At 48.7% G+C, this 12,575-nt stretch overlaps 1 protein-coding gene across 2 annotated transcripts in view; it reads left to right on the top strand.

Annotated features, from left to right (window-relative positions):
• The window catches only part of CRTC1 (CREB regulated transcription coactivator 1), a gene marked incomplete at its 5' end in the record, with an annotated part of 37,978 nt that overhangs the window by 6,728 nt on the left and 18,675 nt on the right, over positions 1–12,575 (top strand). Inside the window, 2 exons of one of the 2 annotated variants that reach the window (XM_084276309.1) lie at positions 10,964–11,080; positions 12,455–12,502. In XM_084276309.1, coding sequence (XP_084132435.1) covers positions 10,964–11,080; positions 12,455–12,502 — 165 coding nt within the window. The remainder of the gene's footprint in view (positions 1–10,963; positions 11,081–12,454; positions 12,503–12,575) is intronic. The other variant, XM_084276310.1, reaches the window with a different exon arrangement.

Genomic DNA, 12,575 nt, shown 5'->3' with positions numbered 1-12,575 from the left:
AACTGAAAATTCTTCCCCTTGTACCAGAACAATCCTTTGCAATAAAACAACAACACCACACACCCACAAGAAATTGGGTCTTAAATAATGCAGGAGAGGGGAGTGGAGCGATGTGTTGTGGCTTTGGGCTTCAGTAATCATTGTGCAGCGCTTCACGGTCCCTGGCTGAAGTCTGTAGTGTGCAGGCAGAGTTCTCTCAGTGTCTTTTACTTTCTTGCCTGCTCAGTCTGTGGCTTTTCTTGATGACTGGGAAAATACCCTCTCTGATATCCCTGCTGGGATACCTGCTTGTGTGTTTTTGGGTGGTTGCTTACCGCTGTGTAGTAGTAAGATGCATTAATGTCAGGCTGCAGTTCTGTTAGGTGAGCTTTCAATTAATTTTGATACCCAGACGTTAACTATTTATGTCAGTGTTATTTACCTTGGACAGCTGAGGTCTCCAAGGGGAGGGAATTTGAGTTGTTTTCCCGAAATGTATGTATTTTCAGGCAGATGGTGATAGTTCTTGGCTCGGGAAGCATCTCAGTGGCTGTGACCTGCCTTTCTGTGCGCCGGTGCCTCTCCGGACCTGTTGTAGAAGCAGCTCTGCAGAACCCTGTTGTAGCTCCAGTCCTTCAGTGGTGTTCTGACAGCCATAAGCTTGATTACAGGGGGAAAAAAATCAACCTCAGTGGCCAGAGGGAAGGCAGCAAGTGTTGGGTTCACTGACTTGTCACCACCTCCTTTCCTCGCCTTCTTCCTGGCGTCCCTTCGGCCGGCACCGGTGACGGGGCTGGTGGTACTGGGTGTCTCCTTGTTCTGTCTGTACCCACAAGGGATAAGGCTCATCCTCGTTGCGGTCTTTTAATGACTGTCCCACGAGACCCTGTTCCCCCTTGCCACCCCCGTGGCGTTTCTCTGCTGCTGACAGAAGAGTGAAGACCAAACACCTTGAGTATTGCCCAGGTTTCCGGCAGCGACTCGCGTTCGATGTCTCATCGACCGGCTCGTTGTAATTAGATTCCCGTTCCTCTTGTGCAGGGAAGTGATGGTGGTGTATGAGCCTCTTGCATTCGAAGAAGTCTGCCTGTGCTGGCAGGTATTGTTAATACCTGGGAACTGGCTGGTGCCTCAGCGTCAGAGCCTCGAGCAGTGCCTTGAGCTGTGAGGCGGGCTGGTGGAGAGAGGAGGACGCGCTGCGGAGGCCGTGGTGGTTAAATGGTACCGTGGGCCACCTCAGGCCATGGTGAAATGACTTTCCCTGCCTTGGCAGTGGTGAAGCCACACGCTTAACCCTGTACTGCTTGGTTTGTAACCGAACCAGCCGTGCTTGTGGCCAGCAGCGACGCAGAGCTCGGTGCCTCCCCATCGCCCCACGCGTGCCCTGCTTGTCTCCTCCTGTACCAAACTTGTAGGGTTACATAACCAAATTTTCATTCTTCAGCTAAAAATAAAAAATGGAACATAAAAGCTATTTTTATCATGCTTAATGAGGGCATCTCTGCTTTTTATTTCATCCTTTTCTGAGGCGTTTCAATAGGAGGAGTGGGGATGGTTTAGGAACAGCGCTTGAGCCTGGACTCTCTTGTTCTCCAACCAGCAGACAGCTACTCTGGCCTGCTCAGAGTGAGTGTTTCCTTAAAGTGCCTCGTTAGCAACTAGTGATCATGGAAATAAACCGATTTTTGAGAGCGTGGCACTAGATTTAAATGTACAGGGGAGGCAGAGAATCACTTGGCTGTCAAATAACCATCCATCCTCACCCCTGCATCCCGTGGGGATTCCCGGCGCCCGCCTCTCCTTACAGCCCTCTCCCAGAAGCAGGGTGGTGTGTGCAGGAGTGCCACGGGAGCTGGTTTGTTTTGAAGAGCAGCGCAGCTCAGGTTGGGTTGGTGTGTAGCTTCGCTTGGCGCTCTGCCCGGCGGTGGAGCTCAGCTCTGTAGAACAGGCACTATTTTAAGGCTCGGCTTGTGCCGTATCCTGTTTTTACTTCGCTCGGCGGCGACTGTTGAGTTTTAAACAGCAAACCTTTGTTCACCAGAAATAGCAGACTGTTTCCAAACAGCGTGTCAGCCTGTGTATTGATGTTATTATTTACCAGTTTACTATGATTATTACTTGGTCTAACCCTGTGGGGCACGTTCATACCTGGTTCTTGCCCTGGAACCCCAAATAGTCGGTGTCAGTTCGGTTTTTGGGGCGGCTAAATGCAGATAGTGCCTAAAGAAGCATCGCTACACAAAGCCCATCTGGTGTAAACCAGAAGTAAATGGCAATAACTAAAAAAAATCACACTGTGTAAAGCTACTACATCCTGCCCTGTGCCCAGCCTTTTTCTCAGCACAAGTTGGAGTTTCTGCTCTGCTCTTCTTGGGTGCCCCAGAGAGGATTTTTGAGGCGGAAGGCGCAGGTTCAGGGTGGTTTATACACGGTGAGAGCTTTTCACTTTCACGTGAATTCCAGAAGACATCTGGGGCAGAGGTCTGAGTATGTGTGTAATTTTTATAACCCCGTTTCCTCAGAATTTTATAGCTGAGGCAATCTGGGGAGTCGGTTGCTGCTCCTGAAGGAGAACCTAATGGTGCCTTGGAATTTGTGGATGACTCATAACAGGACAAAACAATCCAGTTAAGTGATTTGAGGTCTTAAATAATCTCTTCAACAGGAAGGTGAAGAAAACATCATGAACTCATGAGTAATAATTGGCGCTCCCGGAGTACTAAAAGTGCAGCGATCGCTAGTTGGCCAGCATTCAGATGAGTCCTGCTTAAGCTTTGCTGATCAATATATATCTCAGCTCTTATGAATGGAATTTATTTGACTAGGCTATAATGCTTTTAGCAAAGCAGTGCTACGCTTACCAGTTGGGAGAAGTTTATTTTGAGTTGGTTTGTAGTAGGGACGCTTTGCACCTCGGCTGCGTGGGCTGGGGCTGCGTCTCCTCGTTGCGATTCGCTTTGCCTCCCGTTCCCGGCGCTCTGGGAATCGGTGAGGTGACCGGGGCGGCTCTTTGGTGAGGAGGAACTAAGGATAACGGCTGCTGAAGCAGAGGGAAAGTGACTGCATGATCTAACTGGTTTTATAGTCCTGCTAATGAAGGGATAGGAATGCCTCCCTACACAGCTAGCTTTGCTCCGGGCGTTAGCAGTAGGAACTTCTCCATCCTCTCCTTTTCGAAGCGCAGGAAGGTGCAGGGCTGCCTGGATTCTGTGGAGGCTTTTGTGCAGCTGTAGGGGACCCATGTGGGTGTCACACCCTGTGAGACATTGCATGTCACTGTGCAGCAGCTGGGATCACAGCCTGTGCACAGTGCTGTCAGGTAACCTCTCAGGTTGATGAGGGCTCAAGTTAGCCATCATGCCATCCCTGTTCCTCTCATTAGCAGGTTTAATTACTTATAAAGAAGAAAACCCCTCCTTCTGATTCCTGCTTTATTTTTTCATGGCATCTGGGCAGAGTTCCTCTTCCCTTTCGGGCTTTGTCTCCCTGAGATGGAGGGGAAGGATCCTGTGTCCCCTTCCCTCTGTGTGGACCCTTGAACTGAGTTGGTGTGAGCTGTGGGTCACTCCCATCCAGTGGCAGAAGCCCCTTGGTTCTGGTCCATGAGCACGTCCTTTCCTGTTTGGTTGGTTGTGTCTGAAGTCTTTGAGTATTTCGGTGCATTGGGAAACCCTCAACACTTGCACAGTGTATTACTGCTGTGCTGTAGCTGTCTGATGGTAAAAACCAAGCACAGTGCCTTGTGTAGCTCGGCTCTGAGCGAAGAGATGGCTGTGACGTGTGTCAGCGTGGCAGGAACCGAGCTGCTGCTCTCTTGTGGCTCTAAACTCCAGCACGTTACAACAGATTCACCACCACAAAAAAGAAAAAAGCAGGAAAAATGCCTCTTTTTTTGTTCTTTTCTTGAATTTTATTCTTAATGACGGTGTTTGGCTGCCCTGCAGAGCTCTTGTGTTTGCGTCCTGACATGTCGGTGTGATAATGGAACAAATACTTGACAGTGACTTAATTGACAGTTATGGTGATGGAAGAGTAAACAATGATGTAGCAGTTCTGAGAGCTGGGGTTCAAATCCAGTTCATACCATATGTCTGGAGTTTCTCGTGGTAATTTTCACTTGGTTTGTAGTAGACATTTGGCTTCCTGCTTTGGCTGGGTAGTGCTCTTCCCTGCAATATCTGGGATGCTCATGGTGTTAGAAGGCCAGATATGATTGGCAGAGGCAACAAGGGAAACTTTTGCTCGGGTTGTCTGCACTTGTCTGTCTGTAGCCAGCGTGAAACTCCTGGCTTTTAGGAAAACAAAACTGTGCTAAAATTTTATATATATATATAAAAAAATCCCCACGCCGTTGCAAAACATTTTGTTACAAAGCTGATGATGGAGTATTTTAAATCCCAAGTGACCCAGACAGAGCAGCTGCTATCACTGTGGATTATACCTTTCCTCTAAACTTCAGACTTCATTTCCTTTACCAGCCTTCCTGGGAGGAACAGCTGTGCCTTTGGATCCAGCGCTGCTCTTGGAGCGGGACTCGGAGCTGCAGGAAATAAGTTACTTTAGAAATCTGGCTGGATGGTGCTTCTTCCTGCTTGTGACAGCCCCAGCGAGGGAGAAATGCGAGGGATTCTCTTCTCTTCCCTTTGATAGATGAGTCTGTGCAGTCTGGCTCCTGAGCCAGGAGGAGCTGTGAAGAAGCTAGCCATGCTGTAGCGTTACTCGCGCCCCGTTGGCGCCGTGAAGGGATGGTTATTCAGCAGCACTCAGCTGTGTCCTGGCCTTGCAAGTGGGCACATCTAAATGCTGCCTGGTTTTGAGAGGAGCCCAGCTTTCAGCCTTCCCCTCTTGTACCCGCTGAGTTAGTCTGAACATGGAAGGAATCATCCTTTTGTTGCCTCCTCCTGCTATCAGAAATTCATCTGGGCTTTGGGGTGAGCACGTTAAGAGAAACCAAGCTAAAACCACAAAGTTTTTTCTGCTGGTTCAGCTGCTTTAACCAGCTTTCTTTCAGGTCATAGGAGTTCTGGGTGAGGAGGGGGGCGAGGAGAGGCAGGCAGAGCCCTGGGGTTGTGTTCTCCAGGCCTGATCTGCTTGGTTGTATCCTAACACTACATCCTCATTGCTCACGAAACTCTTTCCCTGCTAATAACTTTGTGTCCTCTCATTACTGATATTAATTTTAGGTTCTTGGCTCTAATGAGATTGAGCCTGGGTCTGATGGCGCAGAGAGGGGCTGGCAGATGAATACCTGCTATAATTAATGAAATTGTGGCTAACATTTAAATATTCTTCTCCTTGGCTTACCTGGATTCTCCTTTATTGATTTGTGAGCCCTTCCTCATTTAATTAAACACATTCTAGACAGCTTTCATGGAGGGTGGTTTTAGTAGATGAGCAGCTATTTTGATGTATGTTAATTTTAGGAATTGGGTAGCTTTAAAGTTCCCATTCTGATAGGAGCTGGAGAGGGTTAGTGGGAGGGAAGGAAGGAAATGGACTGTTTTGGTGGTGAGAGCAGTTTGTTAATTATCAGATGGTTTTTGGCAACTTGGCCACGAACTTGAAGAACTTTTCAGATGTGATAGACGGGTAATGAAGTGATATTTTTTAGCTAGCAGCTATATTAGGTTTAGACTCAGTGGCAATAACTGTGAATCATTAAATTGATGTTAACTTATCGTTCTCTTTAAGAGTGTATTTGCTTTTCTTATCAACATGAGAATTGTGAATGGGAGAAATCTGCCTTTGAAGAAAACACTTCGCTGACTTGTCTTGAGGGTTTGTTTGACTTGGTGTTTAATTCCCTGCTGGAGACAGGAGCCAGATTAGGAGTTTGGGAGCCTCAGCCCTCTCTTCGCTCCGGGAGACCGGGAACGCTGCTCATCTGCCCTTCCTGTCCAGCCCTGGGGATTACAGGGTGCTGGGTCCCTCCTGCCTGTCTTGGGCTCTGCTGTGAGGGTGCAGAAAATAGTGCTCAAAGTGCCTTTTCATTGAGCTTTCTGCCCAGAGCTGGACCAGGAGCTCATTCCTGGGGAGAGGTCAGAAAACAGCAGTGACTTATTCCTGCGGATACCGAATCCATCTCAGACAGTTTAGAAACTCCAGGTGACTTATATTCTTTCCTGTGGCAGATCCAGCCTGGCTGCTTCAGGAGAAAACCTGAGAAACTTCAGACTGGGAAAATCCAAACAACGGGATTTACCTATAATCCAGTCTCTAAAACTTCCAGTTAATCCTTTAAACAGAATTTAATTTCCAATTAAGCTTTCATAAGACATGTTGAGTTTTAATCTGAGCTTGTTTTGCTGCTTGCAAAGAAAGGTTTCTAAAGCAAGAAGCTAAAAAATTTATAAGAAAGCTTGGTATGGAAACTGCAAACTGGCAGAAAAGCTGTTATCGTGAGATCTGGCTTCCTGTAGTCATCAGATATCTCAGGGTTTCTTATCAAAAGGTCACTCCACCCTTTTATTGCATGTAGGGGAATCCAATTTCTGTGTATTGAGAGGGGCAGTTGAAGAGAAATGGTTACTGGGGGTTTTGGGGGACTTCATCCCAGCGTCAGATCTGCTGTTGGAGCTGAGGTTGGAGCTCTGTCCATCCGTTTGGAACTTGCCCACAATTTTTGGGGAAGAATTGAGAGAAGTAGAAGTTTTGGGTTTTAATAAGCCGTTCCTTTGATTCCCATTGGACACTTGGTCTGTAGGGAATGTGGGTAACACTTCTAGGGGTATCTCTGGGTTTTGGGGTGTGTGTGTGTGTTTAATTTTTTGTTTTTTAGTTGTATAACTTGAATCTCTCCCCACAAACACGCTGTGTACCCAGCATGTTTTAACCCAGCTTAAAGGGAAAACTTGAGGCAGTTGATACAAATGGGTTCACATAGCAGCTCCTGGCTGGAAGGCAGTCCTGCTGTGAGCAAGCCAGTCACTGTGGAAATCCCATCTTTCTGATTTCTTACCCAAGTCCTGTGTGTCCAGCTCTGTTAACTGGGGTAAGATCAGTGTCACCTTACTCCGCTCTTGGCTAAGAGTGTTAATTGCTTACAAATTCCTAATCACTACATGGAAAGGTAAGGATGCCTTTCTTGTCTGCTGTGAAGGTGCTGCTGCTGCCTTGCAGGTTGTTGCTCTTGCAGCTTTGCCCAAATTTATTGGTTTTGTCATAACTTCAAACCTGGTGAACCAGCAGCGTGTCAGCCCTTGGGGGACACTTGCAGCTCTTCTAGAAAACTGCTTGTGCACATGGGCTTGATTTGTAACGATCACATTGGATTTTAGCTTGAAGTACTCCTAAAATCTTCCTCTTCTTGTATTTCTTTTCCCTTTAAGCAGCATAAGAGAAGTGCTGGTGGAGGGAAGATACCGGTTCAGTTAGGATCCATCATTCTGGAAACATTCCCTCTGAACAAGAACGCCAAGCACAGAATTGTTTAACCAGCAAAAGCTTTTTCCCTGTGAAAAGCTTTCCCAGGACAGAACTGGGATGTTAAGCCATGTTTTCAGCTGTCAGGGAGCTGTTGTTATCTTGGCTGTACCGTACAACCACCAGGTTCTTGTGGCTCAAGAAGTTAATGCATCTGGTGCTCACCGAGTCACTCGTTATCGTTCTTCACTATCTAAAGTCGTGTAGCAACTTGCCACTAATTGAATCTGACCCCGGGAGATAAAGCTGGGGCTGTCATGAGACCTGTTAACATTTTAAGAGTAATCTGAATTTTTCCATTAAGAAAAGGTCTGTTTTTTCTCTCTCTGTTAAACACACCCCCCCCCTTTTCAAGCCCAGTCGCCGGGGTACTGGATTCACCTCACGAGATAGCTGAGCAGCAGGAGGAGGAGGTGTGTGTTTCAGTCACAGCCCGTGGCTGTTTTCATTTTCAGCGCTGCTTTTCCTTGTGCACAGGTCCCCTTAGTAACGCTCTGACTCCTGAGGTGTCTCTGAGTGTGACAGTGACACTTGCAGGTGTGTGTGCTGATCCTCCGCTGCGGAGAGCTCGAGGTCTCCCATCGGAATGACAGCGTGGTCTAACGATCCCAGACTTAAAATTGCTTCCTTGGCAGGTCAAAGCTGGATCTTTGAGGCACTCAGCAAGCTGGCCTGCTCTGCTTACCCTTGATCTTCAGAGATTGCCAGTGGCAGTTGTTGATGGTCTCCTATAAATGGCGTAGTCTGGGGACCGCTGGAAGGCGGGAGGCTGAAGCGGGGAACAAACACCTACCTTAGGTGCTGGTGTAATGAGATACGATAGCAGGAACAAGCAATCAGTTCTTACTCTTGGCACAGATCTCCAGGAGTGTTTATTGAAGGTAGTGCTGCTAAAATGAATGATACAGCGAAGCCCTTTAACAAGCTCCTTGTGGAGAGCCGCTCCGGCCCTCGCTCGCCCGTCTTCCCTCATTTCCACCTTCAGCTGCAGTGGGAAGACAAATGCTCGTGACCTCCTGCTTGTGTTCTGCTTTGAGGTAGTTACATGGGGGGAGGCCAGAACGTTATAAAACATGAAGCAGTGTGTCCCCCCCCTCCCTGTCCCTGGGTGCCTTGTAGTAGGTTCAGTAAAAGAACCCAACACCTGCTGAAACAGTTACTGGGATGCTTGGCGTGAATCCCGAGCAGGCCTTTTTTTAACAACAAAAACATATGTAGGGGCCAGGCAAAAAGCACAGTTAGTTCTGGTATTGTGCTTTTAGCCATGTGCAGCGCTGCGCTCGGGGGGCTGTGACTCATTAAGTGACACCAGTGTGCAGCGTTTCCCTGTTCCATGTGTTGCTCGCAGAGCGCTGGTTGTAACTGCGTGTCAGGAGATTGCAGAGGCAAAGCAGGGAGGGCCCTTTCCTGACTCGGAGAGGGGATCTCGTTGAGCTGCTTGGTGCAGCACGCTGTGAATATTCTCTAAGTCTTTGGGCTGAGGGGATTTATCTGCCCTTTGGTTAAGAAAAACAACCCCCATGAGCTGCTCTGTGACCGGGATCCTGCCTGAACAGCCGGGGCTTTGGAGAGCCTGCGTTCCACGGAGAGGCTTCGTCTCCAAGAGCAGTCTCATAAGTTTTGGATTAATTTGGTCCCTCGGCTAAAGCATAAAGAATTTGGCTGCCTGTGTATTTGGAAATTGGTGGTTTCTAGGAGAGATTCTGTGAATAAAGGGTATTTGAGCTGATTTCCTAGGGATAGCTGTAAAGTCAGAAGAATGCACGCACTGTTTTCCTGGGGGTGATCTCGTTTTCTCCCCCTCCACGCTGGGGCTGCTTCAGTGCATCCACCCCTCAGTGTCGGCACGACAGCAACAGGGTGGTCACAGAATCACAGGGGTTGGAAGGGACCTCGAGGGATCATAGGGTCCCATGCCCCTGCCAAAGCAGGCTACCTAGCTCATATTGGTCCCTCTTCTCTCTCAGTGGTTTCAGTGTGCAGCGTGGTGTCTTCACCATCAGGCTGCTCAGCACCCTTGCTTGGGCTGTTGTGTTTCATCAGAGGACTCTGCATAGATGGCCTGGTCAGCGTGATGGTGCCAGCTCTTCCTTTGCTGTGCTGGAAGCACCTTCGCTCAGCCTTGGGGCCTTGGTGAAGCCCCAGAGTTGGGGCCACTCATTTCCATCCCACCATTTCCTTTGCCTGAAGAAAGCATAAAGAGAAACCCCCCAGCGACATGTGAACACCCCGTTTTGGGGATGCCGTGTTTCCCTCTGCTCCTCCAAACTCTGCTCTTCAGACTTCTGGCATTGCAAGGCAAAGGCTTTCGGGTCTGTTTGAATGAGACTGAACCATATTTGTTGATGTACACACTCCAGTACCTTAGCAACCAACCTGCATCTAGTCCAAGATCTGAACATTTCGTCTTTAAACAATTCTTTGCTACCAATCTAGGAATGTTCTTGCATCTCAGAGTGCAAAAACAGCCCGTTGACATCTAGCGAGGAACAACATACATTGTAAGATATGTACTCCTCCAGAGTGGGAGGAGAGGGAGCTTATGTAAGCTCAGCTCACTCCTGCTTTAATTGGGCTTTCTTGAGGCCTTGGAAGATGCATCCCTGGGAGCAGGGTGGTTGTGTTGGGGTGATGGCAAACGCCGCTCTGTCAGTCCAAGATTGGGCTGTGGTGGCAACGTGGTGTTGGATCCAGAGGTGCTGAGTGGGAATGCTACAGAATTCTTATGGTACTGCTAAATAAAAATGGAGAAGGCTCATGGATGGAACATTAATTGGAGGTTGTAGCTCTTCCTGATGAGCTGTTCCGACAGCTTAGTCGTCTGAAAGAAGGGACAATGAAAATAAGTTGATGTTTGGGTGGACAAACAACTTGGTCGCACACCTTTTGTGCACCAGAGATGTACACAGCTGTGGGAGGGCACACCAGGGTGCCACCCAGAGCTGCAGGGTGATGCCTGGCGCTTACTGGAACTCTGCAGACTGTCACACTCGTCGTGTACGCCTGTTTGGTGAGGGATGCTCTGCTGGGCTTGGCTTTTTGGCTGGTTGGGTTTCCTTTGAAGACCAGTGCCTGCCCTTCCTTTGGAGCTGGAATGCTGCCTCATCTGTGTTACCTGGAGAGCTGAAAGGATGGGGGTTTGCTCAAAACGTTTACTGGTTACACTACATTAAGGACACTTTCTAAGGTGTGTATCACACACACAGAGAGCTGGCTCATCCCCAAATTGAGAGTCAGACTCAGGCTGACACAGAGGTTTTACGTCCCTGTTTCCAGAAGAGCAGGTGACACAAGAACCACGTGGTTTCACGTGGGGGTTATTTATTGGGGATTGAATACAGTCGCTGATGATGCAGTTGGTGTGTCTCCCATCACCCTGCGCTGTCACACAGCTTGCCAGCTGTCCTGTGTGGAGAAGGTTGATGTTCCACTCGCAGGAGCTGAACTCAGGCTGTTTGTAGGTGGCATCCCCTCTCAGCTGTTAACGGACACGGTGTCAGGCTGAATCGGTTACAGCAGTTGAACAACACGTCACCCTTACCCATTCCTCCTTCTCTTTCAGTTACAGCTGCAGAAAACCCAATATTTGCAACTGGGACAGAGCCGTGGCCAGTACTACGGTGGGTCGCTGCCAAATGTGAATCAGATTGGGAACAGTGCCATGGATCTGCCCTTCCAGGTGAGTTCCTTTCCTTCTGCTGCTCAGAGTTGTGCTCACATGCTGGTTTTTGTTCCACAGGAGACCCATGAAAGCGCTGCTGGTTCAGGGCTTGGTGCTGTTTGACCAATTTCTGCTCTGTCGGAGTGGAATCACAGTCACATGGGGGCTGTGGGGGTATTTTTACAGTCCCCATGCCAGTGTCAGATGTTAGCCCCTCTGTGGATGCTTTGGTGTCACAAATATGCAGAGGCCATGTGGTGTCTTTGTTGCTGAGTGTTCATGGTGGTGCTGAGGTTGGGATTTGTGTGTGTTCAGTACCAAATTCCCCGTGAAATCCTCTGCAAGGGTATAGCAGACTCAAAGCAAAAGTGGAGGCATCAAAGTGAGGGGATGTGGGAAGAGCTGGGAGATGGGGGAGTGGGAGAAGGCACATGGGCAATGTCATGTGTGGGTCTGGGGAGAGGAGAGGGGGGAATGGGGCACAGACTGGGCTCAGAACAGCCACTTTTCCTTGGGCTGTGGAGTGAATGGACTGGCACAGTGTCTGTTTCCCCTGCTGATGTGACTCCAGGGGTGATGGCACTGTGAGCAGAGGATCAGTGGTTTATATGAGTGGTTCACTGTTTGTGTTTGGGCAGAAGATGCTGTGCAGGGGAGAGGAGCAGGTGATAGAGACTTTTGGAGCTCCTGATTTCCATAGTCCGTTGATTTTTGGGTGCTCAAGATAATTAAAATTTCCTGCATGAGCTTTCCTTTTTTGGGTGGTTTTTGTCTCCCAAGGATGTGGTAAGAATAAAATCCTGCAGTTTGTGCTTTTCTGATGGAAGTTGCCTTAATAAATACAGAGAAACCATTGATAACATCCCCTAACTGTGCACCTTGAAATACACCTGGCCAGCTGGATTTGTGGAGGGAAACGGCTTGAGCCTTGTGCAGGAGGAGAAGCAAATGTCCTTTTTAATCTGCCTTTGGGGGAATATGGTGCAGAGGTTTGTGATGTTACAAAGGCTTTGGTATTGCAGGGCTTAGAGAGATTCAGAGTCACTGCTCTTCCTGAGTGTTGGATGCTCAAAAGGGAGTTCTCAAAGTGTATGAACGACTGGAGCAGGATATGGGAACAAATCCTCCCTAAACCCCAGGGTTCCTGTATTTCCCTCACACACACACAGAGCGATGGGAGGTTGATGCTGTCACAGATAACAGGTGGTGACAAGTGATGAACTCCCTGTTTCTATTGGTGATGAGTCCTCCCCAAATTTCCCAGTGGGAACCCAGCGTAACCATGACATTGCCACCAGGATGCTCGTGCGCCGCGCGGCCGAGGGGACGCCGGTGGGTTGCCTCTGGGGGACAGCCTTAGTGTCTGAGAATCTTGGTTCTTTGCATTTGCAGCACAACGGAGCTCTGGCAGAAGCCTTTGGAGCAGTTCCTGTCTCTTTGGTAAACAAGCATTTAGGTTTGTGCGAATACGTATTTGGGACTGGTGTCCTCTTTGCCCAGGCAGATACGTATT

The sequence above is a fragment of the Gallinula chloropus genome (assembly GCF_964237585.1).
Source record: "Gallinula chloropus genome assembly, chromosome: 28".
Lineage (NCBI taxonomy): Eukaryota > Metazoa > Chordata > Aves > Gruiformes > Rallidae > Gallinula > Gallinula chloropus.
This window is presented reverse-complemented; position numbering and strand designations above follow the sequence as displayed.